At 35.9% G+C, this 25633-nt stretch overlaps 1 protein-coding gene across 2 annotated transcripts; it reads left to right on the forward strand.

The window, feature by feature from the left end:
* The first annotated feature begins 1007 nt into the window (after nucleotides 1-1007).
* LOC141673086 (cyclic dof factor 1-like) lies at nucleotides 1008-4338 on the forward strand. 2 transcript variants are annotated; one of them, XM_074479823.1, is made up of 2 exons: nucleotides 1008-1333; nucleotides 2602-4338. In XM_074479823.1, exons 1-2 carry the CDS (start codon nucleotides 1229-1231, stop codon nucleotides 3952-3954), a joined length of 1458 nt encoding a protein of 485 aa, XP_074335924.1. In that variant the 5' UTR covers nucleotides 1008-1228; the 3' UTR covers nucleotides 3955-4338. The 2 variants fall into 2 exon arrangements, with proteins under 2 accessions (XP_074335924.1, XP_074335930.1); XM_074479829.1 differs by having other exon boundaries at nucleotides 1009-2452.
* The last annotated feature ends 21295 nt before the right edge of the window (nucleotides 4339-25633 follow it).

The raw sequence follows: 25633 nt of genomic DNA on the forward strand, positions 1-25633 counted from the left end.
TGAGGTTGAATCCTTATATTTATAGATAATCCCAAGTGGACTTTTTTTTCTTTACACTGTGGGCTTCTTGGGCCTATTAATTAGAGTTACACTATTATTTTTCTATGTCTTCTTGGGCCCGTCTCTGTATGTCGAACACATACTTTATAAAAGATAATAAATGAGATATGTTGTATCCAGAGGTAAATATTGTGTTATACATTTATAAAATCAAAATTTTATAATGATGATTTAAATGAATCATATTATATTTGTTATGTTTACTTTTGTTAAATTATAGAGAATTAACGCTTTTAATCGTACTAAAACAATCTAGCTAAAGTCCAAAGTCCAAGTACAAAATATTTATTTGATAAGAATTAATGTTTGTAATTGCATAGAAAACACATCAAATAAAGTGCTCAAATAAAGTGCTGTATATTTTGTACTCCATCCGGTCTTATAGAGGACAAAAAATAGATTAACAAACATTATTTTTGATAAGATGATGAGATGTCAATTATTTTTGATAGGGTGATAAGATGAGAAATAAAGAAAAAGTATTAAAATTGAGTAAAATAGTGAGATTAATTAATATCTAATACATAAAATGAGTATATTGAGGTAAAATAGTGAATGTAATTAATATTTCTGTTATTTTTAATAACTTTTAAAATATATAAAATTAAATGAGATATAAAAAGAAGTAGTGTATATAATAAGTGGTACAGAGGGAGTATAACTCGACTCATGGAAAAAGGACTTTGTACTAAAACAAGGACTAGAACAGTTTAATGCATCACAAGTAATTTACAAATAAAAAGAAATAAACAAATAAAATATAACTGGATGAGATTGGGCTAAGCCAAACCCAAGACTTTATGAGCTTTTTGACACTGAAAAAGGCAAAGGAAAAGAGTAGGAAAAAGAAGAGCCATAAGTTGAGTAAAAAAGGGGAGAATCAAAAAATGAAAGCACAAAAACTTGAATAAACAAAGAAAGATCTGCAAAAAGTCCCCAATACAAAACTTGTGGCTAACAATCCACACACCTTAGCTGAGGTGTCAAGTCTCCCCCACCTCTCTTTATTTCCTTAATACTACTACTACTGCACACCAAACTATTAGTTATTGCAAGCAAACCTCCCCACAAAAAGAAAATAAAAATTTAACCAAGACTTTTCTCTTTCCTTTTCCCTTTTTATTACCTCAAGTACAGTTTCCAAGAACACAAAGATCATAGTTCTAGGATGTCAGAAGTTAAGGACCCTAGTATTAAGTTGTTTGGGAAGACCATTCAGTTGTTACTGAATGAACAAGATGATGATGTTTCTTTTCTTAATCATCATAAGCTGGTCAGTTCTTGTACTTCTTGTTCTTGATTTTTAACTTTTTTTCCTTTTTGATTTCCAAGACCAACCCTTTCTTCAGAGGTTATATATATTTGAAGGGTCATCTTTCTTTTCCATGGTTTCGTGATATTAGTCTGTTGATTCATATCAACTCTGTATGGGTGTGTCTGTGTGTGTTTGAGGTTGCTTCCCGAATTTAGGACAACATCATTTTGTGTATTGAGTATGTAAAATTAGTCTTTGGTTTGTGTTTGGTTTGTAAAAGTTTTTTTTTCTTTGTAAATTTTTGAGGGTATTAAATTGCTTTCAGATTGTGGGGATTATATCTGATCATCATGTTTAATTGTGTTAAAGTTTGATTAATTGATAAGCACTCTGATTCCAGTATTTGGAACTTTTTTCCCTTTCAATTCAGCACTTGCTAGATTTTGTAGTAATGTCTTCTCATGTGGCTATATTTTGTTTATTGCTTTTAAAAGTAGATTATTCCATACTTTTATAGTTGAATACTTGTATGTAAGTTAGCTTTAACTCAATCCGTATCATACAATATGTAAAAAGGTTCCAGTATTGTTATTAACAATTCAGATCCTGAGATCCACATGATCTTTTTATGGACTGTGTTTCTATTATCTAAAATCCCCGTTTCCGATGTAAAACTGATTGATCCATATGTTTTTAATTTATAAACATGTTCATTCCCATGCACAGTCTATTTTAGGAATTGAGATGATGCACATTTTTCTGAAGACGAGAAGTCGTAATAAAGTTTCCTCCTTTAGCCTTTCAATGTCTTAGTTCTGTTATTTTCTGTCAACTGTTCTGGTTATTTGTCATGTATGGAAAAACAGGGGTCGAAAAACTGGACTGTTTTTGTTCGGCATAGATTACGCGTTTCAGTTTCCACATGTTATGGCTGCTAGAATTCTTGCCGAATGTTTTTTCCTTAATAAGAAAAAGTATTTTGAGCAGTGTAGCTTATCGGAAAACTGTAGGCAGTAAGACTGAAACATGTAACAAATTTATAATCTCGTGCCTCACTGTTTACAAAGTATCCATCATCCAATCTGGCTTCTGTCTTGGATGGATAATTTTTCGGAACAATCAAATTATTATTAGTAGGTAAATTCGAATTTTGATATGTTCTCTAGTAATGAGTCATAATTTTAAGTACTCTTAGCATACTCCGTAACTGACTGTATACTAAGATTTAGAGGTTTGCTTTGTCTTTGTTTTACATCACAACTTATCATCCTTGTTTTCAAATACAGGATTCAGTTCAAAATAATCCAGAAGTTGTAGAAGGAAAATTCATGAACAAGAAAGAACAAGAAGAAAAAGTAGAGTTGATTAACGAGGACCCCAGAACACCCAATGTTGACAAAGAAACTTCTGCAGAAGAAATGAAAAATCAGACCACGTCGTCAGGGATGAGTGAAGATTCTAAAACACCCAACGTCGACAAAGAAACCTCTTCTCTTGAAACAGGTGAAAAGGAAGATCCAATTGACTTGAGCAACTCTGATGGAACACTAAAAAAGCCTGACAAAATACTTCCTTGTCCAAGGTGCAATAGCATGGACACAAAATTCTGTTACTACAACAATTACAATATTAGTCAGCCCCGTCATTTCTGCAAAGGCTGTCAAAGATACTGGACGGCTGGAGGAACAATGAGAAATGTGCCTGTTGGTTCTGGACGTCGCAAGAATAAAAGCTCTGCCGCTTCACATTATCGTCATATATTGGTTTCAGAAGCAGTCCAAGCAGCCAGAGCTGAAGCGGCAAATGGGATGCACAATCCCACTGGCAGCATCCTGACGTTTGGCTCAGATGCACCTCTTTGTGAATCTATGGCCTCTTCTTTGATCCTTGCAGAGAAATCACGAAATAGTGTTATAAACAGATTTCACGGTCAGGAGCAAACAATTCCAATTTCCTATAAAGGTGGAGAGAAAGCTGATGATCATTCAAGTGGATCTTCTAGCACAGTTTCAAATTCAGCCGAGAAGGGATACAGTGGTGGTCAAGAATCCGTGTTAAAAAACAATACACAGAGATCAACTGCCCAAGTACCGTGCTTTCCTATGTCTCCTTGGCCTTGTCAATGGAATGTTGCTCAGTGGAGGCCTCAGACAGCACAACCTGCTTTTGGCCCTTCAGGGAATCCAGTATCATATTATCCAGCGCCACCTTATTGGGGTTGCAATGTACCATATGCTTGGAATATGCCATGGCTTTCCCAACAACCACCGTCTCCTGATCAATTTGCCCTAAGCTCCAGTCCTGATTCCCAGACACTAGGAAAACATTCGAGGGATGGAAGCATGCTACGCCCATCAAAACCAAGGAAAGAAGATGACCTGGACAAAAACGATGCTGAAAGAGCAGTGTTGGTTCCCAAGACCTTGAGGATCAATGATCCAAATGACGCTGCGAAGAGCTCTATATGGTCAACTCTAGGTATCAAGACAGAAAATCCTGATTCAGGCACCGGGGCGAGCCTATATAAGGCCTTCTTGCCTAAGGCAGCTGAAAAAAATCACATTAGGGAGACATCTCTGGCGTTGCAAGCAAATCCTGCAGCCATGTCTAGGTCGCTTAACTTCCAGGAGACCACATGAATAGAACTAAATGTTCAGAGTTCAAGTTTTTCTAGCACAGCGTTAGAGGCCAAAAATGGTGTTGGATATTTCAAGGCTCACTTGTAAAGCGTGTTCACTTCTTTTTTACTTGGTCATAAAGTCGTGTTGATTAGACTCTCCACTCTCGGATTAATTCTCTGAAGATCTGGCACCACTATCTTTTGGAGAAAGGTCCCCTCATGTAATATGTGAGTTAGCAGCTTTATTTCTTATTATGTGCCAGTAACTGTTGTTGTAGATAGATACATAGTAGAAGACGGAGGAATAAAGGTAGGGAAGAACAAAGAGATTCGTGCTGTAGCACTGAGCAAATGCTCTTAAATAATTATGAATCAAAACTGGTAGATTTCTCATTGTGATTAATATCAGTATCTGTCAATGTTTCAAGTCTATGACTTGGTGGATCAGAGTTCCCTTGTAGTCTTATGGTACAAAACAATAGTTTCCTCAGCAGATTAAGCCGTTTGAATGATGAGTTCTGAAATTATCATTTAAGAACACACAAGAAACTGATTCTGTTAAAGCCTAAAGGAATGGTGATATTTTTTGAGTCCCTTTTTTTCTCTCTTTTTGGAAGGTGAACATGGTTTTGATAGTTACCCTACTCTTCTACTCGCATAACATGTCTCCACTGAAATTCTAACCCTTCGATTTCTTGAGAGGATATCCGGTGGGATCGCTCTTGCCCTTGGTGTATCACGATGCAAAGAAGTTGTGGCCTAAAGTATCGTTCCTGTTCTGGCAAAAGGAACGAGGAGAGCATAGTCTGTCTTATCAAGAACTCCAGAATGGAACATCAATGCATGTCTATGATCATGAACAAATTATTGGCACACAGGGGATCTATGATAACATGATTGTTGATCATGTCACTTCTGCCAACACATGTTTTGATGGATCCAAGAATCCACTTATATCATTTTTTTGAAATGTCCTTTAGATCAATGGTTGAAATATAGTTTCAACAAATCTGATGAAATATATGAACAGCTTTTTCTTAATATCACAAGTAAAATTAAGTATATATCAGAATACATGTATATCATTCCAAATGGGAAAATTTGACAAGGTGAGACAAGTTTATGAAGTAGGGTCTTTAGTTAAGAGATAAACTTGAATACAAAGTCACAAAAGGCCAACTACCTTCCCCTTTCATGAAAAAAGTATCTATCCATTGCTACAAGTGCCTCCTAAAAGTTGGAAAAGAAAGACATCAGAATAAATAATATATTTCCCCTCTTTTGTGCTTTCTCATTTTCATTGGCTTAGTTGGAATCTAGCTATCAGAAAAGGAATCTAAAGAAAAAAAAAGATATATGCATTAGAAATGCTATAGGCAGGACATTTTATCGACCATTGTCCATAGCATAATGTAGTAAGCCTAGAAGTGGAGCTTTACTAGTTTTTATTCCAAGAAATGGCAAATCTTCTACTCCCTCCTTAGTCCATACGCCCTGTTGTAAAAGGCGGAATTATGTGTACTCGATTATCCATGAAACGGAGGGATTATTATTTTTGTATAAACACCACTGGGGGACAAGGACAGACAGTGAGATATTACAAGGCAAGTTGTTGCATAGTGAGGCCACACAAACTTGAACAAAAATTGAGTTGGGGTAGGGACCGATCCATGTGATCACTTTGAAAGCTTTCATTTTCATGTATTTTCTTGTATTTCCCTATTCCTTTTACTAATTCTTTTTGTTCTTCCCCTTTCAGGTTACAAACATGTTTTACCTAAATTATTACTGGAATAATAATTTCTCAAATTATCAGTAACGAAAGGACTACAAACATGCTTGATGAATGAACACAATCTGACTCCTAAGTTCTAATTAATCAAACATGTGGTTCAGATTTCTAAAATTGCAATATAATTACTGCTTATATACATGTACTCTTATTTCAATCATTTAGGAATATGGGACATGGATTATGCAAAATGGAAGTAGTACACATATTTATACTGTGATATATAAGTGGGCCGCTGGCACAACAATTTTTGCCCAAAATTCAAAGAAAATGTGATCTAGGTTTGGTGTGTAAATTAGAGGACAGAGTCTGTGACTGATAATGCAGAGCCTGATAAGATCAGCTTTGTATACATTACTTGCTAACACTAAGATTAGTACTGTCCACAAATATGTAAGTTTTTCCCATTTCAAATTGAGCTTGTTTTATATAAAGCTTTAATTTGTTCAACCAAAGTGCATTTTATAGTGTAGTGCACCAGCCAATAAAAATGTTTTCACTTTTGAGCTATAAATCTTGTCAAAGAACTTGATCCTTCAGGAGTTCAGGTATTGTGTATTTATTTAGTACCTATTAGTCGATGACAAAGTTATACACGATCCCTACAGGAATGATAACTGACGGTCACTCTGAAATATAAATTTTGATACAATCTTATTTCTTAACATACTTCTTGCTATTATAAGTTCAAATTTATAAGATTATCAAATATGTGACTCGATTAACAAGAAACATAACCTATATATAAGATATAGGACGCATAATTATACAACATCCTCTTCTTGCAAGGCCACACTTGATATTAAATCTGGATCCCCTGTGGAAAATATTTCAGTAACGTCACTATGTCAGTGCATCAGAAATATGCAAAAATCCGTAAGAAAGCAAAAGGAGAAAAAAAAAATATAATTGCCAATAAGTGCTTCTTTGTGTGTGTTAGTGTGTGAGAGGAACAAGGTAGAAGAAAGTTACGCGTTATTTATGGAACTTCATCCTCAATGCAACAATGGCAACCTCAATCTGGTCAAAAACTTGTTCACCACAATAATAGTAAGAAACCTCCAATATTTGAAAAATGCAAAGAATTCCAAAAAGTCTACCGAGAGACCGGGTCCAAAGCAAAAAACCACATGAGCTCATCATCTGAATCGAAATTATTTTCAGCTTTGTTGTAGTCATTAACATTATTTGTATATGTGTCACCATTGCAGGGTTTCGGGATAGGTTTGCCACAGAGTTCCTCGTTGCCAGCATAAATAGAGGGATCATTATAAAGGGTCTGAAGTTGACTTCCAAGGGTAATCTTCGTGATAAATCATTGAAAGAGAGGTTCAATTGGGCTAAAAAGCTTAAATTTGACAGACTTTGCGGAATAGGACCATAAAGCTCATTTCTAGCAAGATCAAGAAATATCAAATTTTTCAGTTCTCCAATCTCCTTGGGGATCTTTCCAGCTAAATGATTGCCCGCCAGATTCAATTGTGTTAAACCATTAACTCTTTGGGAATCTCTCTGCTGATTTTGTTGTTTGATAAATCAATGAAAAACAAAAACTTGAGTGTAGATGTATAATGTAGCTCAATTCCTTTTGTTTCATCCATTAATCCAGCATATTCCCCATCCAAATTGAACAAATGATTTGAAGTGACGTTACCTGTTACCGTTGCACTAAAATTGTCAAAACAAGTAGGAATGTCTCCCGTGATTTGGTTGTTTCCCAAGTTTAAAACCTCAATTGATGAGAGTTGGCAAAGTTGTGTGGGAATATCACCATAGAAATGGTTGGACCGCAGTACCAAATACTTGAGCTGTGGTAATTGCTCTCCTGTCCAATATATACCAGAAGGAAGGGAGTTTCCCTTGGAATTATTGTACAAGTTTAAAATTTTAAGATTCAATACATAACCCAAAGAAGAAATTTCACCAGATAGGTCATTATTTATTAAATCCAGATTTGTCAGTTGTGTCAAATTTTGTAAACACCGTGGGAGCTCTCCACAAAAGTTATTGTTGGAGAGTTCTAATGTCTCCAAAGACGTCTGATTGCATAAAAAAACTAGAAATTCACCCGATAAACAGTTCTGTGAAAGTCTCAACACAGATAAACCATCCGGAGCTCTTGAAATCAGGGACAATTGCACCCCATAAAAATCAATGTTAGAAAAATCAAAATAGGCAAAAGGAGATGAGAGAAAACTCGAAAATCAATCGATTGGGATGGTATCTGATATGCTCATATTTGACAATATTAAAGTCCCAATATGTCTTTGCGTGATGAGCCAATGTGGAAATTTGGGCCCAACTTTAATGGAATACATATATAAAACTCCAAGTTGAAACGGAGGAACCCATTCAGAACTTATAGTTAAATATAACTTAAAATCTGATGGGATTCCTAAAAATTCTAGCCTCTTGAGGTTAATAAAGTGATGCTCTGTTACAAAACCCTCCCATGAATTATCATAAAGGCTTAAAGTATTCAAATTTGATAATCTTCCGATACATTTAGGAATGTTTTCGGTCATTTGATTGTATCGGACATTCAACATTTCAAACTTTGATAACTGACATAAGGATTCAGGTAGACAACCCATTAAACTATTTCCCGCCATGGAGAGGTGTATAAGCTCAGTGAGATTGCCCATCTCAGGTGGAACTGAATCACTTAATTCATTATATGAAAGATCAAGTGTAGAAAGTGATGTCAAATTTTTAGTAGATTGTGGAATCACACCTTGGAACTTATTAGACCCAAGATGAAGATAAGAAAGAGAAGACAAACTTCTAATAGATTCAGTTATTGGACCATCAAAATTGTTACCCCAGAGAGAATAATGTGCAAGGTTACTATTGTTAAGAACACATGAAGGAAAAGAAGAGCTGAGACTGTTATAAGAAAGATCTAATGAAACAAGAGAGGTTAAATTCATAAAAGGGAGACGACGAGGGATGTTGTTGGGTAAATAACAATTATATAGGTGAATCACCAATACTGATTTTGGAAGCATGTTAACAGACAAAAACCAATCAGCGGCTCTAGAAAGATTTACATCAGAAAGATCTAAATGTTTCAACAAAGGAAGGTTAGATAACCACTTCATGTTATCCATCCTTTATGGAAGGTCCTGAGAATAATCATAATAACTCAAATCAAGATACTATAAGTTCGAAAGATTTCCTAAATGATGAGGAACCAAATCTTCAAAACTGGAGGAAGAGAGATTAAGATAAATTAGATCTTTAAAGGATCCAAAAAAATCTGAAATTTGATTACCACGAAAACTGTTGTTACTCAAGTCCAAGTGAGTGATATACTTCAAAGCAAGTAAGGAATGAGGTATTATACCACTTAAATCACCATCTCGAAGTTCAACTCGTGTAACATGATTAGTTACGTTGTTGCAACTAATCCCATGCCATGCACAATAATTATCTTCGTCCCATGATGATAAGTAACTGAGGTTATCAATTATTATTTTCTTAAAGACCATTAAAGCCTTTTCCTCACTCTCAATACAATTTCCACGCGAGTGGCCTCTTTTATTCCCAAGGAACTAACAATGAGATTTACAGAAGGGGGGTTGAATGTAAATTTTAAAACTTTTTCAAGTTTTGAGCAGTTTCAAAGGCTAAGTGTTTTGATGAACAGTTGTGTGTGAATTGCTTTGAGCAGATGCAGACAGATATATATTCAAGACACAAATGTAAAGAACACAAAGGCTTCAAAAACTTTTCTGGTGGATTTGTTGTTCCACCAGAGATGTGTATTTCAGAAAATCTGTGATTCAAAGAATTGATCACAGCTGCGTCCTAGTACAAACTAGATGATTTTCTCTCTATGTTTTTCTAAACAGCTCTGGAAAATTCACCATCTAATTACTAGCTGCAACTTGGTTTATATATCACCAAGTTTACAAGTGAAGACAAAAGTACAAATACAATTAAAAAAAAATTCTTCACATGTTTGTTCTTCATTTCTCTATCCAATGCAATCTAGGATAGTCTGTGAATCTTTGAATACTTCCTTGTTTGCACCAGAATGGAAATACTGTATTTTCTTGATTCCTCCAAGAGGCTACCACATTCCAATTTTCTCTGTCAACCCACGTGCCTCTGTCAGCTTATGAATTGTCACTATCAACTGCTATTGAACTGAGCATCCGTTGAAGCTTTCATCCGTTGATGGCTTTATCCGTTGATGCATTAGCAGTTGAAGCTTTATCCGTTGATGCACTCATCCGTTGATGGATGTTATCCATTGAAGCTTTGAAGACATCCGTTAAAGCTTTGTTTCTCATCCGTTGAAGACCTTTAATTTATCAGTTGATACCACTTCACTTATACAAAATTACAAGGCATGAAATATTTACAATTAACCCTCCTATTTGCATATCCACTAGTAGTCAACATGACTTATAATTTCCCACAATCATCTAAGAATTATAACTTAAATACAGAAACTGAAATGTGCAACAATACTAAACTTATTTCTAAGTAAAGCTACTCCATCAACGGATAGCCAGAATGGTCTTATCCGTTGAGGCTACAAACACTAGATTTCTACTTAAGTGTTTTGTTTAATTTATCATCAAACTAATACATATATTCCTAACAATCTCCCCCTATTTATGTCTACTGGAATTCTAGGCATAAATTTGGGTTTAACTTGATGATAACAAAAAACTTAACAAATATATGAACTGAAATCAAGTAGAAATTCAAAAGTGCTGCAAAAGTGTATGTACTGAGATAGAATTGAAGAATTACATTGTTTCCAAGGATGCTCCTTTAGGCTGAGCAGATTATTTTCTTTTCCTTTGATCCCTTGTTTTCTTCCCTAGCCTCCTGTCATTTTCCTCTACTTGGAGTTGGAGTTGTCTGTAGAATTCAGCTTCATCTTCTTCACTAATGTCCAACTTAGATTGCATGTCCTTGAGAGTTTCATTACTGGCAATTTTAAGCTGGTCTTCAAGTCTGAAAAATCTTCTGACTCCTTTATTGTCTCTAAACTCCATCAACCAATGAGGTGATTTATGAATTGTAATTCCATGCTCAGGTATGAGTAATGTTCTAGGCAAGGAATTAGACTCCCACCAAGTTTTCCTTATGCTGGCAATCTTGTTGAGAATCTCAGTTTTGGAAGTCATGGTAAAGCCAGAATCCCTTTTGATAGCTGAGTAGACTCTAACCAAGGTAGAATAGCCTACATTTAGAATTCTTTGAAGAGGCCAAGTCTTTTCCTCACTTCCTTTATATTTGAACACTAGCCTTTCTGGGAGCTGTTTGTATGCACTTATTCCCCTTACTTCCTCCAGCTCATCCAGATAGAGTTCAATATCTGTAAACTCCTTTATGTCATAAATGTGAACATAATCATCCTTTGAGGCTTGTGGCTTAGGCTTAGGTTTATATTTCTGAGTGAATTTACTTGAGGTTAGGGGAGATGTAGATTTGGATTTTCTTTTCAGTTTCTTTGGTGGTGGAGAGGTAGTTAGGAAGGTATGCAAGTTGATGGTGTCCCAATCAATAGGTTCCTCTTTAGGGATGATTGGTTCACCATGGACATTTATACTAGGATCAGCAACAAAAGGTTCAGGAATGGAAGGTAGTGGTTTAGATTTTGATTGGGTTTCTTCAGTGTCATCTCCACTATTCCTTTTTGCATTGGCCTTCTTTCTGTTCCCTTTCTGCCATTCCTTTATTTCCTCCACACTTTCACCAACCACATTCCCCATATCCACATTTCTGCTTTCAATCTTGTCTTCTTCACTCTTGTCTTCAATCTTCTTCTTTTCTTCATCCTGACTTGACTTTAGCTGTTTTTCAAGCTTTGCTTGTGCTCTTTTGTCAGCCTTCAGCTTTTTAGCTTCTTCCTTTAACCTCATGGTTTCTTCCCTCTTAGCTTTAGAGAATTTGGGATGTCCTTGCATCACACAGATACTATTTCCCTCTCTATAAATGATAGCCATATTCATTCTTTCCACTACATCATGGGTCTCTTTGTGCTTTATGATGCTGTCACCCAAAACTTTGTCTTCATCAGGTTTTGGAAGAGGAAAATCTATTTCTTTTGATTGACTAAAGTTTAGAGGGTTCTTTGTAGAGTCCCTGTTGAATCTAGTGGATGGCTTGAGTACCATGGGTTTTAAATTCCTGAAGGAAGTTTCTCCACCCTTATTCCTCCTTACGGACTTGTGCTCCATAATGATTGGCTCAACCTTTGTGCTATATTTCACAAATAATGATTTTGAAGTTGTAGAGCCAAACACTTGTTGCATCCTTTCATCAATTCTTTTTCTTTGCTCCTTCACCTTCATCCCAGCTGCTACTAGCTGTATTAGATCAATTCCATTAAGCTTTCCTTTGATTTGAGGTGTTGGAGAAGTAGTGATGGCAGGAACTAGCACTTTGGATATTTGGATGTTTGTAGATGGCTCCCCTCCCCCTTCTTTATTCTCCCCCTTTTTGTTATCATCAAGGAGAGGAGTCAAGCCTTGTGCTTTAGCCAGTTGCATGAGTAGACTTGTTTGAGACTGTTGATTTTGAAGAATGGTGACCACAGAGTTTTCAATGACATGAACTCTGTCCTCCAACTTGGCCAGCCTCTTTTCAGCATCTGATTCTCTTCTTAGTCTCAGTAACAAGTCCTGCATGGTACCATAGGGCATGACTGAATCCAGCTTCTCAGAATTGTAGGACTTTAAGTCAGTTATATCCTTCTTGAGCTCATCCACACTCAGATTCTGCCTTAATTGTTGTAGCTTCATGAGATGTAGATAATCTAGGTGGGCTTGAAGAAGAGCCTTGGTACCAGCATTGGAGGTGTTCTGAATGGCTCTTTGGATTGACAAGATTTGTTTGACTAAGGAGACATTGAATTGTCCTGGTGTTGACTCCTTTGTCAATGCCCATTCAGGTAAGTCTGGAATAGAACTTGGGCCTTCATCTCCCCCTAAGTTCATGCTTGCATCAAATGAAACAGAGTCATCATCATTAGAATTTACTCCAAATTCTTCAGATGGCTCACCAGCTGTAGAAGGCATCAAGTTGACAGCAACTTTATCCCTTTGTAGAGATTCTGAAGTATGTACTAGATTTAAGGTCCTTTCTACCTCCTCATTTCCCTGAGTAGCCAATAATTGATAGGCTGACACAGGATGAGTAAAAGTGTCAGCATCTAAGGAAATGTTATCAATTACAGCCTTGTAATGTTGCTGAAATTGTCTTTCCTTTTCAGCATCTTCCACAATCATTGACTCATTAGCAATGGTTGGATCCACCCTTATACCTTCTGTACCTGCTTTTCTCTCAATTTCTCTCTTTTCTTGCATCAGGGGCTCCCCCTGGCTCACACTCCTGACATCCTCACCCTCACCTACTAAGGTGGCACTCCTCTCACTTTCTTTTGCCATGCTGGAAGAAATAGCATGCATATTTAGACTCTCAAGCTCTCCTTTTGCCTGGGAGCAACCCAGCCTCTCACTCAAATTTTCACTCCCTTCCCTCAAATTTAGAAGTGATTGTACAGTAAACATGTCTTTAACACTTGGAATTGATTCAGTTATTTGTGTAGAGACTATCAACGGATAGGGGGTATCCGTTGAAGTAGGGACTGATGGTATCAACAGATAACTGCTGTTAAGCTTATCCGTAGAAGAACAACCACTTGTCAACGGATGAGAAATATGCGTTGAAGAAGGAAAAGAAGTAGAAATTGAAATTGACATAATTGTTGAATCTGTGTAGATTGATTTTAATTTAGGTGACACAGATTCTTCAACTAAGTCTGAAAGAATTGGCTGATGATCCAACAAATCATCTAATAGATGATGATCACCAGTATTTGAGTGGGGCTCCTCCCTGAGTTGTAAAGAGGGAGAATCAGGAATTGATGTAAATATCATGTCCACATCCAGAGATGGTGATGGAGAATTTGGTGATTGATGTGTGTCAATTTTGAGAGAATGGGGCTGTGACTCCACATTTGTTGGAGGCACATCAAGCTGAATTTGAGAGGGCATAGATACAGGTGGGTGTATCTGTGCAGTGTGTGCACCCTGTGTGGAAACTAAGGTCTTGACCCTCTTTCTTCTTGTAAAGGCTTTTACAAGAGAGTGTGTGGGTTTAGTGTCCCTCCCTCTTTTGTTCTGTGTCCCTGGTTGGGGACTATTTTCAATAGCTGCACCCTTTTGGGAGGATGCAACAAGGGATGACTTTGAATCATTTCAACCACCACAGTCTTTTGAGAAACTGTGGCTTGGCTAGCTGGGGTATCACTCACCTCTCCTACCTTATCCTGGGGGGTTGCTTGATGTTCACCCCTCCCCTCACCACTCACACCCTGTTCACTCCCCTCAGGGTTTTTGGTAGTTGTTACAACTGTTATCTTTTGAGAAATAACAGAGATGGCTTTCTTTGACTTTGGTCTTGAAACTTTAGGTTTGGTGGCCTTGGTAGGAATCTGTTGGGACAAAGACACAGATTCCATGGCCACACTTGAAGGCAAAGAAATAGTGGGGTTGGAAGTAGTAGGAGTTGAAGAAGTAATTACCTCACTTACCTGAGGTGCATTCATTATTGGAAAATATACCAATGGCACCTGATTATTAAGGTTGATTCTCAAAAGGTCTGCAAGAACCCTTTTCTCTTATTCCCAACATTTGAGTTTATTACTCTCATTGGTTATGACCAAACCTTCAGCAACATGGTTAGCCAATAATATAAAGAATCTAGCATAGTAGATGTTATGGGGTCTATTAGCTTTGTTACCTAACCTGGTACCTAATTCTAGCATAATATAGTTGCTAAAATTAAAATACCTATCAGAAACTAGCATATAGAGCATATTAACAAGATATATAGTTATTGCATCAAAATTACTAATTTTCCCAGAGAAAACCTTGATAAAAGAATCTCCAAGAAAACTCCATTCTTTCCTAAGGCCTTTTCTTCTAATACTCCCTAAACTAGCAGAATCAAAAGAATAGCCTATAGAATCTAACATGCTAGATACATCATTATCAGTGTGTGGTGTCATGGCATTGTTCTCAGGTAGTTTGAAACAGGACTGTATATCATCACAGTTAATACAGTAATCTTTACATTTGAGAGAGAAAGTGATGGTCATATCAGTGGGGTTGAATTCTGCAGTTGTCCAAATCTCCTCAATTACCTCACAGTAAATAGTTGGGGCTTCCAGCATTGCATAGCTTAGTTTGCAGTTTTTGATGAAGTCCATCATCTTGTGATAATCTGAGTGGGCTTCATTCTTTTCCACCAAAGCTACGAAATTGTTTTTCTCATAGACAAATCCAGACTGGGACATTATCTTTACTACTGGTGCCATTGTAGTGGGTAGAGGTTGCAGAGAAAAGTTGAGAGTTTTTGGAGAGAAAGAGAGTAAAAGCTTTTGAAAAATTGCAAGAAAACGTAAAGTGTAAATACGAATTCAAGGGGCTTTTATACTTTCTCAAATTAAAACGTAAGGAGAATGATTAAACAATACTTTTAAGTAAATTACAGCCATTTGAGAATAAAGAAAACTGTATGAATTCTAAAAACTGCCTTTAATACAAATACATACACCTGTGTATATATATATATGTATCAACGGTTAAGTAAAAGAATCAACAGCTATGACTCACTTAAAATAACTGATGTGACACTTCAACGGATGAGGTAAATAGTTATCCGTTGAAGATTAACACAGTTTTATTCGTTAAGGGATAAAATTACCAGAAATGTATTTGTCTTTCAACGGATAATGAACATCCGTTGATAGAACAATTTTGGCTTTCAACGGATAGGGAATATCTATTGAAAGAATAATCTTTACTTAAAGCCAACTTTGTACTTGCAACAAATTCATTTCAGGCTTCAAAACAGATTATAATAAGGACATGAATTTATGAATAATTAAGCATACCTAGCTCACTTACTAATCTTGTGAATGTTGATTCATCAAGTGGCTTGGTAAATATGTTTGCAATCTGCTTTTCACTTGGAACAAAATGGAGTTCTACTGTACCATTCATCACATGTTCCCTTATGAAGTGGTACTTGATGTCAATGTGCTTGGTTCTTGAGTGCTGTACTGGATTTTCAGTAATGGCAATAGCACTTGTGTTATCACAGAATATTGGAATTTTGTCAACATTTAGCCCATAGTCAAATAGTTGATTCCTCATCCACAGTATCCGTGCACAACAACTACCAGCAGCAATGTACTCAGCTTGAGCTGTTGATGTAGAAACAGAATTTTGCTTCTTGCTGAAGCATGACACAAGCTTATTCCCTAGAAATTGACAGGTGCCAGTTGTACTTTTCCTGTCTATTTTGCAACCTGCATAATCTGCATCTGAGTAGCCAATTAGATCAAAGCCAGATTCTCTAGGGTGCCAAATTCCTAGATTTGTAGTCCCTTTGAGATATCTGAAAATTCTTTTAATAGCCACTAAGTGAGATTCTTTAGGGTCAGCTTGAAATCTAGCACAGAGACATGTAGAAAACATTATATCAGGTCTACTAGCAGTTAAATATAAAAGTGAGCCAACCATGCCTCTATAACTTGTAATGTCCACAGACTTTTCAGCCTTGTTTAATTCAAGTTTGGTGGCAGTAGCCATGGGAGTTTTTGCAGATGAACAATCCATTAAGTCAAACTTCTTTAAAAGATCATAAATATATTTAGTTTGACTAATGAATATTCAACCACTAACTTGTTTAACTTGTAAACCAAGAAAATAAGTTAGCTCTCCCATCATGCTCATTTCATATTTACTTTGCATTAACTTAGCAAAATTTTTACAAAGCTTATCATCTATAGAACCAAATATAATATCATCTACATAGATTTGAACAAGTATTGTAGAGCCATTAACATTTCTAAAGAAAAGAGTTTTGTCAACAGTACCTCTTGTGAAGTAATTATCTAGAAGAAATTTTTGACAAAGTCTCATACCAGGCTCTAGGTGTTTGCTTTAGTCCATAAAGTGCTTTCAACAGATAATATACATAGTCTGGAAAATTTGGATCTTCAAATCCTGGAGGTTGGCTTAAATAAACTTCTTCCTCCAATTCTCCATCCAGAAATGCACTCTTGACATCCATTTGATAGATTTTGAAATTGGCATGGGCTGCATAGGCTAGAAAGATTCTGATGGCTTCAAGTCTTGCAACTGGAGCAAATGTCTCATCAAAATATATTCCCTCTTGTTGAGAATAGCCCTTGGCAACCAATCTAGCTTTATTCCTTATTACAATGCCATTTTCATCCATCTTGTTTCTGAATACCCATTTTGTGTCAATAGAGCTCTTGTTCTTTAGCTTGGGTACCAGCTTCCATTCCTTGTTCCTCTCAAATTGGTTTAGCTCCTCTTGCATTGCTAAAATCCAATCTGGATCCAGTGGAGCTTCTTTCACTCTCTTAGGTTCCTCCTGTGATAGAAAACTACTGTATAGACATTCATCTTGAGTAGCCCTTCTAGTCTGCACCTTAGATGTTGCATCACCAATGATCAATTCAAAAGGATGATTCTTGGTCCATTTCCTTTGAGGTGGTAGATTAGCTCTAGATAAGGTTGCCTCAGTATTGTCATGATGTGAGATAGAGTGTTGATTGGTTGAAACTCCCCCTGAGTTACTGATCCTTTGAAAGGAACTGTGAGTTCTATCAACTGATGAAGTGAATTGATTATCCGTTGATAGACTATGATCAACGGATGCTTCATTATGTACTTCAATGGATGATGCACTTTGTCTTTCAACGGATGCTGCATTACTTCTATCAACGGATGCTGAATTATGACTTTCAACTGATGCAACATTTTGTGCATTATCCAAAGGCAGATTTTGAGTTCTTTTCGAGGTACCTTCTCCATCATTCTCATCTTCACTATCATCACAATATATCTCAATGTTGTTAAATATGAGTCATTCATGATGTCCCTCATCTGTTAGTCCATCAATCTTTTTATCATCAAACACAACATGCACAGATTCCATAACAATATTGGTTCTTAGATTGTAGACCATATATGATTTTCCAGCAGAATAACCAACAAATATTCCTTCATCATCCTTTGCATCAAACTTCCCTTTGTGATCAGGTTGATTCCTTAGAATGTAGCATTTGCAACCAAAGACATGAAGAAAGTTTAAGGTTGGTTTTCTTCTCTTGAACAATTGATAGGGAGTCATGCCTTTTGCCTGATTGATTAGAGAAATATTCTGAGTGTAACATGCATAGTTAACAGCCTCAGCCCAAAAGTATGTTGGGAGTTTTGACTCTTCAAACATTGTTCTTGCAGCTTCAATTAGTGATCTATTTTTCCTTTCCACCACACCATTCTGTTGTGGAGTCCTTAGAGCTGAGAACTCATGCATGATCCCATTTTCTTCACAGAACAACCTCATGGTAGAATTCCTGAACTCAGTTCCATTGTCACTCCTGATATTTCTTACTTTGAAATCAGGATGATTGTTGACTTGCTTGATATGATTGATAATGATTTCACTAGCTTCATCCTTTGATCCAAGAAAGTAGGTCCATGAAAACTTTGAGAAATCATCTACAATCACTAGGCAATATCTTTTCCTTGAAATTGACAATACATTGACTGGTCCAAGAAGATCCATGTGTAGCAGTTGTAATGGTTCATCAATTACCGATTCAAGCTTCTTACTGAATGATGCTCTCTTTTGCTTTCCTTTCTGACAAGCATCACACAATCCATCCCTTGAGAATTCCACTAGAGGCATTCCTCTAACTAAGTCCTTTTTGACTAGATCATTCATTGTCTTGAAATTCAAATGGGACAGCTTCTTGTGCCATAGCCAACTTTCATCTGGACTTGCTTTGCTGAAAAGACAAGTAATTGATTCTGCATCTGTAGAGTTGAAGTCAGCCAAGTACACATTCCCTTTTCTAACTCCAGTTAGAACCACTTTGTTGTCCTTCTTACTTGTGATAACACAGGCTTCAGAATTGAAGGAAACAGTATTCCCTCTGTCACATAGTTGACTGATGCTCAATAGATTGGGTTTGAGACCATCAACTAATGCAACTTCATCAATGATGACATTTTCTTTTGAAATCAAGCCATATCCCATAGTGAACCCTTTGTTGTCATCTTCAAAGGTTATGCTAGGGCCAACTCTCTCCTTGAACTCTGTGAGCAGGGTGAAATCTCCTGTCATGTGCCTTGAACAACCACTGTCCAAATATCATAGATTCCTTCTTTTTCCCTGCACACAACAAAATCAAATCAATTTGATTTTGGTACCCAAGTTTCCTTGGGTCCAGCCTTGTTAGTCTTTTTCCTAGACTTCATACCTCCTGCATCTTTTGACTTAGGTAACATTGGGTCAACCTTGGTCTCAGATGTAGTTGGTTGAAGTGTAGGGTTAGTCACAGAATCATTTGGCACATTTGGTTGAATTTGATAAGGCATAGATTGTGCAAACATATTATTCCACATAGGCATGTTGTATGGCATTTGAGGCATACTGAATGCAGCAAAGTAAGGATTATTAACATATGGCATGTTTGCAAAATGGGCATGAGGATTTTGTTGAGACATAACAAGCATAGCATGCAGAGGTGACATAGACATATTAGGCATGGAAGGAGTTAAATGCATGGGAGCATTCTTAACAGACTTGCAGTTAGCAGATAGATGATTAACACTTTTACAATGTGCACAACTTTTTCTAGGAGCATACTTATTAGGTGTGTAATTGTTGTGTTTGTTAATCCCTACCTTCCCATTTCTATTAGATTTCCTTTTAGTTTCCTTTTTATCCTCAACCATCTTAAGCCTATTTTTCAACTGATCTAAAGTCATGTGTCCTATATTCACCTTACTGGCATCTTTGGATGTGCTAGCTTCTTCTTTGACAAAGTTCTTGGAAGTTGAACCAAACTTCTTATTTAGATTTTCAAATTGTTCTTTTTAGAATCATTTGCCTGTTTTAATTGATGAGCCTTCAACGGATGCTCCTTTTCTACCTTCAACGGATAACTTTCATCATCCGTTGATTCCACATCCGTTGACAATTCATCAATTAATTCTACTTCCTTTTTGTTTTTCTTCCAGGCATTCTCACATAGTGATTCAATTCCCCGAATCTTGACAATCTGAGCGCTAACATCCCTAGATGTTTTCCAGGCCTTGATTACATCTTGTTCACGTTCTAATTGTTTAGAAAGAATTTCTACTTTCTTAACAGATTCTTCTAGTTCACTCTCAACAGATAAGCATTTGATTTTAATCTTCTCAAGTTCAATTACCTTACCCTCTAATACAACATTCCTATCACTTAAAAACAAATTATTCTCTTTAATTCTTGTGTTTTTTTAGCTAGTGATTTAAGGGAAACACGCAAATGATATAATTCATTGGACATATCATTTATAGCTTTATTGCATTCAATCTTAGAAAGCTGAGAGAGGTCAGTAGTAATTACCTAGTTGCTTGATGAACTAGTTTCATTTTCATCAGAATTAGCCATCAGGACTAGGTTGACATATTCCATATCATCATCTTCATTAGCTCCATCCGCTGCCCAGTCATCCTGAGTCAGAAAAGCTCTTTCCTTTTGTTTGAGCAAATCGAAATATTTCTTTTTGTAATCCACTTGCTCAAATTTCTTCTTATCAGAGGTTGGCTTTCTGCACTCATTTGCAAAGTGTCCACTTATGCCACAGTTATAACATTTGAACTTAGATTTGTCCACCATGTTCTTGTTTGACTTAGTGAATTTAGCATTTTTCTTGAATTTCATCTTTGCAAACCTTCTGGACAAAAAAGCCAGATGTTCATCAACATCATCAGAGTCATCTTGACTGGAACTATCTTCAACCTCAGCTACTTGCTCCTTTCCCTTGCTTGTGCCAATTTTGAGACTTGGCATTGTCTTTTCTTCATTCCTGGCTTCAGTCTTCTCATTGTCAGCTACAAGTGTAACTGATCCACCTTTTCTCTTTCCATTTTCCAACAGCTCATCTTGCTCCATCTCAAGTTCACAGGTCTTCAAAATTCCATATAATCTTTCAAGTGTGAAGTCCTTATAATCTTGAGAATTCCTTAGTGAAACAGTCATAGGCTTCCATTCCTTTGGTAGAGACCTCAGAAATTTTAAGTTGGAATCCTTGACTTGGTACACTCTGCCATACAGCTTCAATCCATTCAACAATTTCTGAAATCTATTGAAGGTATCATTCAGTGATTCTCCTTCTTCAAAATGAAAGTATTCATACTATTGAATGAGAAGCTGCATTTTGTTTTCTCTGACTTGTTCAGTACCTTCACAGATAAGTTGCACAGTATCCCAAATTTCCTTAGCAGTTTGGCTGTTAATGACATTATCAAACATATCTTGATCTAGGCCATTAAACAGATTGTTCATGGCTTTCTTGTCCTTGTGAACCTCTTCAATATCTTCATCAGTCCATTCTGCTTTTGGCTTGGGAATAGACTGTCCAATAGCAACTGTGGCAGTTGCAGCTGTGGCCACCTTGTGAGGGATGTGAGGACCATTTTCAATGCAGTTGATGTAGCTTTCATCTTGAGAGAGAAGATGTAGATGCATCTTCACTTTCCAGTGATGATAATTATCTCTTTCCAGGATTGAAATCTTTACACCAATTTCCTTCTTACTCATGATGTTAGTAGAATAGATCTTTAAACTCTTTGTAAGTTAAGAGCTTACTCTGATACCAATTGTTATTCCCAAGGAACTAACAATGAGATTTACAGAAGGGGGGTTGAATGTAAATCTCAAAACTTTTTCAAGTTTTGAGCAGTTTCAAAGGTTAAGTGTTTTGATGAACAGTTGTGTGTGAATTGCTTTGAGCAGGTGCAGACAGATATATATTCAAGACACAAATGTAAAGAACACAAAGGCTTCAAAAACTTTTCTGGTGGATTTGTTGTTCCACTAGAGATGTGTATTTCAGAAAATCTGTGATTTAAAGAATTGATCACAGCTGCGTCCTAGTACAAACTAGATGATTTTCTCTCTATGTTTTTCTAAACATCTCTGGAAAATTCACCATCTAATTACTAGCTGCAACTTGGTTTATATATCACCAAGTTTACAAGTGAAGACAAAAGTACAAATACAATTAAAAAAAATTCTTCACATGTTTCTTCTTCATTTCTCTATCCAATGCAATCTAGGATAATCTGTGAATCTTTGAATACTTCCTTGTTTGCACCCGAATGGAAATACTACATTTTCTTGATTCCTCCAAGAGGCTACCACATTCCAATTTTCTCTGTCAACCCATGTGCCTCTGTCAGCTTATGAATTGTCACTGTCAACTGCTATTGAACTGAGCATCCGTTGAAGCTTTCATCCGTTGATGGCTTTATCCGTTGATGCATTAGCAGTTGAAGCTTTATCCGTTGATGCACTCATCCGTTGATGGATGTTATCCGTTGAAGCATTGTTTCTCATTCGTTGAAGACCTTTAATTTATCAGTTGATACTACTTCACTTATACAAAATTACAAGGCATGAAATATTTACAATTAGCTCTCCTATTTGCATATCCACTAGTAGTCAACATGACTTATAATTTCCCACAATCATCTAAGAATTATAACTTAAATACAGAAACTGAAATGTGCGCCAATACTAAACTTATTTCTAAGTAAAGCTACTCCATCAACGGATAGCCAGAATGGTCTTATCCGTTGAGGCTACAAACACTAGATTTCTACTTAAGTATTTTGTTTAACTTATCATCAAACTAATACATATATTCCTAACAGCCTCCAACTATACTCACGCAACCGAACTCTAAACTTGCTAGAACACCTAATGCACAAATAAATATTAGACTGATATGTTTTTGCATTTCCATAGCTACTAGAATGAAATAATAATTATACAATGAACTAATTATTTGGTTCAAGTTGTATATATATAGAAGAACTTAAGTTCATACATGTGTTTGTGATCTTAGACTTGCAAAAGTAGAGTCGTTCAACCACTACTAGAAAAAAGACCTTAGACATCGGTTAAAATTTAAAAAATGTATGATGTCTTCGGGACTGATGTTACAGATATTTTCTCATAGACATCGGTTAAAAACCGATGTCTATGTAATATTACACATCATTTTTGGAAATTTTTGATGTCTAATTCACATTCTTGTTATGTAATTGTGTAATGTCAAGTTCAGAAATGTAATATTAGGACGATTAGGCCTATTTAAAACTATAACACACAATCAATATTTATAAATTAACATCGATTAAAAATAAAAAACCGACGTCTCTATCTTATTAGACATCAGTCATTAATAAATAACTGATGTTAATTTAAACAATAGACATCGATTGTTTTCTATGTACCCGATGTCAATGTTGACAATAGACATCGATTATTTTCTTAAAAACTGATGTTAATATGATAAATAGACATCGGGTGTTTATTTTTGAATCAGTGTTATTACCCTATTTTCATGTGCTAATATCCCTTTATTAATATCGAATATTTTGTTTTTCTGATGTCTTTGTGATTTTAAGACATTGCTTTTATATGTGTAAACTGATGTATATTTATGGTTTTTAACATCGGTTCTAATAACAATGTGATGTATGTTTCTATTATAATTAAACTGGGCATCTCTGTTTTTGCATGAACCAGACTACTACCATGCTAAAACATCTACCAAAAAATTTCATCCAATCCAATTTTCCATCCAATCAACCAACAATTTTCACCCCATCAACCAACAATTAACCCATATTCAACCAACAACAATTTCTATCCAATCAACAACCAAGATTCAACCATCAACCTAAAATATCTACTAGAAAATTCAAAAGATCTACATCAACCAACCAACAACAAACACATAACGAAAATAGTTCTAACACATTGTCTAACATGAATCTTACAAGTTCGATCATCTAGTACATTATGAAACCAGAATTTACAGTAGCGAGGCAAATAAATTGTCTATCTACATTTTGTCCTGAATGAAGTCGATAACATCACAGCGAACCTGGTCCAGCTCCTCTAGAGTGTAAGACTTGCGAGTCTTGGTCGCCCACAAAAAATTCAGTAAACCGAAAAGGAAAATCAGAATTTTTTTTATCTAAAATGCCACATTCAGTCATATAAAAATGAATGTACAGACCTTAGAAGTAAAAGAAATTTCCCTGTCCTCAATAATTTCCTTCATGTACCTCATGACCACATAACCATATTCAACCCCACCAGGCTGTTTCGGGGATCCCTGTTAAGAATAAAAATAAAAAACAGCTAGATTTACAAACTGATACAATCATAATTACAAGAAATTACTTACTACGAGATTCCTAATTTTAATATAAATTACAAGAAACTGATCCCTGAATGTACTACAAAAAATTATAATATAAATTACTTACTACGAGATTCTTGATTTTAGGAGCTTTGTTTCCCTTTCCTGTTTGAGAATTAACTTGTTTTATTGTCCTGCATATTATAATGACACAGTGTCAAGAATCATATTTCGAATACAAGAAATAAAATAAAATAGCCTAAAAAGTAAAAGGAGCAATGTTACTCTGATAAAGCTTTTTCCAAATCATCAAAATGAGTTGGATGAGGAAAAGGATTGAGAATGTAAATGTCTCCATCCCATATTACGACCAGAATCCAGTGAAAACTGTATTATTATAAATTTACACAAGTCAGATTTTTTTAAAAATAGCCTAAAAACCTAAAAGAAAATTAAATTAATAGATCATAATATGCATTTAAAAATACTTACTGATGACTATGTGGCAGGAAGAATATGTAATTTTGATTACCCTCTTTCAACCGACTACCAACATTTCGTTGAAATTCAGCATTCAAATTAAAGTTGGCGCCATGATCAAAAAATCCATACTGGACCACATCATCACTCTTGCGAACCCTCTTAAATGTACTATGCAAGTGCCTATATATAAAATAAATTACTAGCAGGCCTGTTGTGCGATAATTCAAACAGTACCTATAACCACGAAAATAAATTACTTAAGCCATTTACGCAGATATCGCAGCTTGTCCAATCATGTCAAACTCTAACAATGCTTTTAAATTCTCATGCAATATATATATTGTCTTCTCAACTCCAAACACATCAGAATCACATGGAATAGGGATCGATTCCCCGCTGGCTTTCATAAATGTCGTAGCATGTTTGTACAATACCTTGTATTGGCGTGACACTTTCTTGCTGACCTTGATGTGATTGAACTCTTGCTGAATTTTTTGCACCTCATCCTTGTTTTTTGACTATGATAAATCTCTTTTCTTTTTCTACAAAAAAATGAAAAGAATTATAAGTAGACATTTATTCACCTAATTAACCCCTATTTTTCAACTTTTATACAACTTTAGCAAAAAAACAAGTACATGTAAATACCACCACTGTCCGGAGGATGATTAAATTTCGAGGCCATGCCAAGTGAGAACCAACGGCTTCACGAACTTGTTCTATTTCACCAGGTATAAGCACGAGAACTAAAGCGTCTGGTTGGATATGTCCATCAACCGACACACGAGCATGTCCAGGCTTCAGGGGCACTCCATGTACCGAAACATTCATTTTATCATCTTCGAAAATAGTACCAAAAGCAACCTTATTTTCGATGCTATCCATCGAAAGCTCACAAATTTGTGGACCCTATAATTGTAAGGAGTAAATTATATAATTACTCTATAATTTGAAGAACCGTATAATTACAATAATATTTGTGAAATATACCTTCTTTTCTGATGGAAGGGCTTGATCATAAGCAAGACAATCATAATTCACCAATATTTCTTTTGCTTTTGGTGGTTTACCATTTGCTTCTCCTTCAACTGGTTGGCAACTTGCTATATCCGAAAAATTCAGAGAGTGCTGATTAGATCCAGT

The sequence above is a fragment of the Apium graveolens genome, chromosome 1 (genome assembly GCF_009905375.1).
Source record: "Apium graveolens cultivar Ventura chromosome 1, ASM990537v1, whole genome shotgun sequence".
NCBI classification, from domain to species: Eukaryota; Viridiplantae; Streptophyta; class Magnoliopsida; order Apiales; family Apiaceae; genus Apium; species Apium graveolens.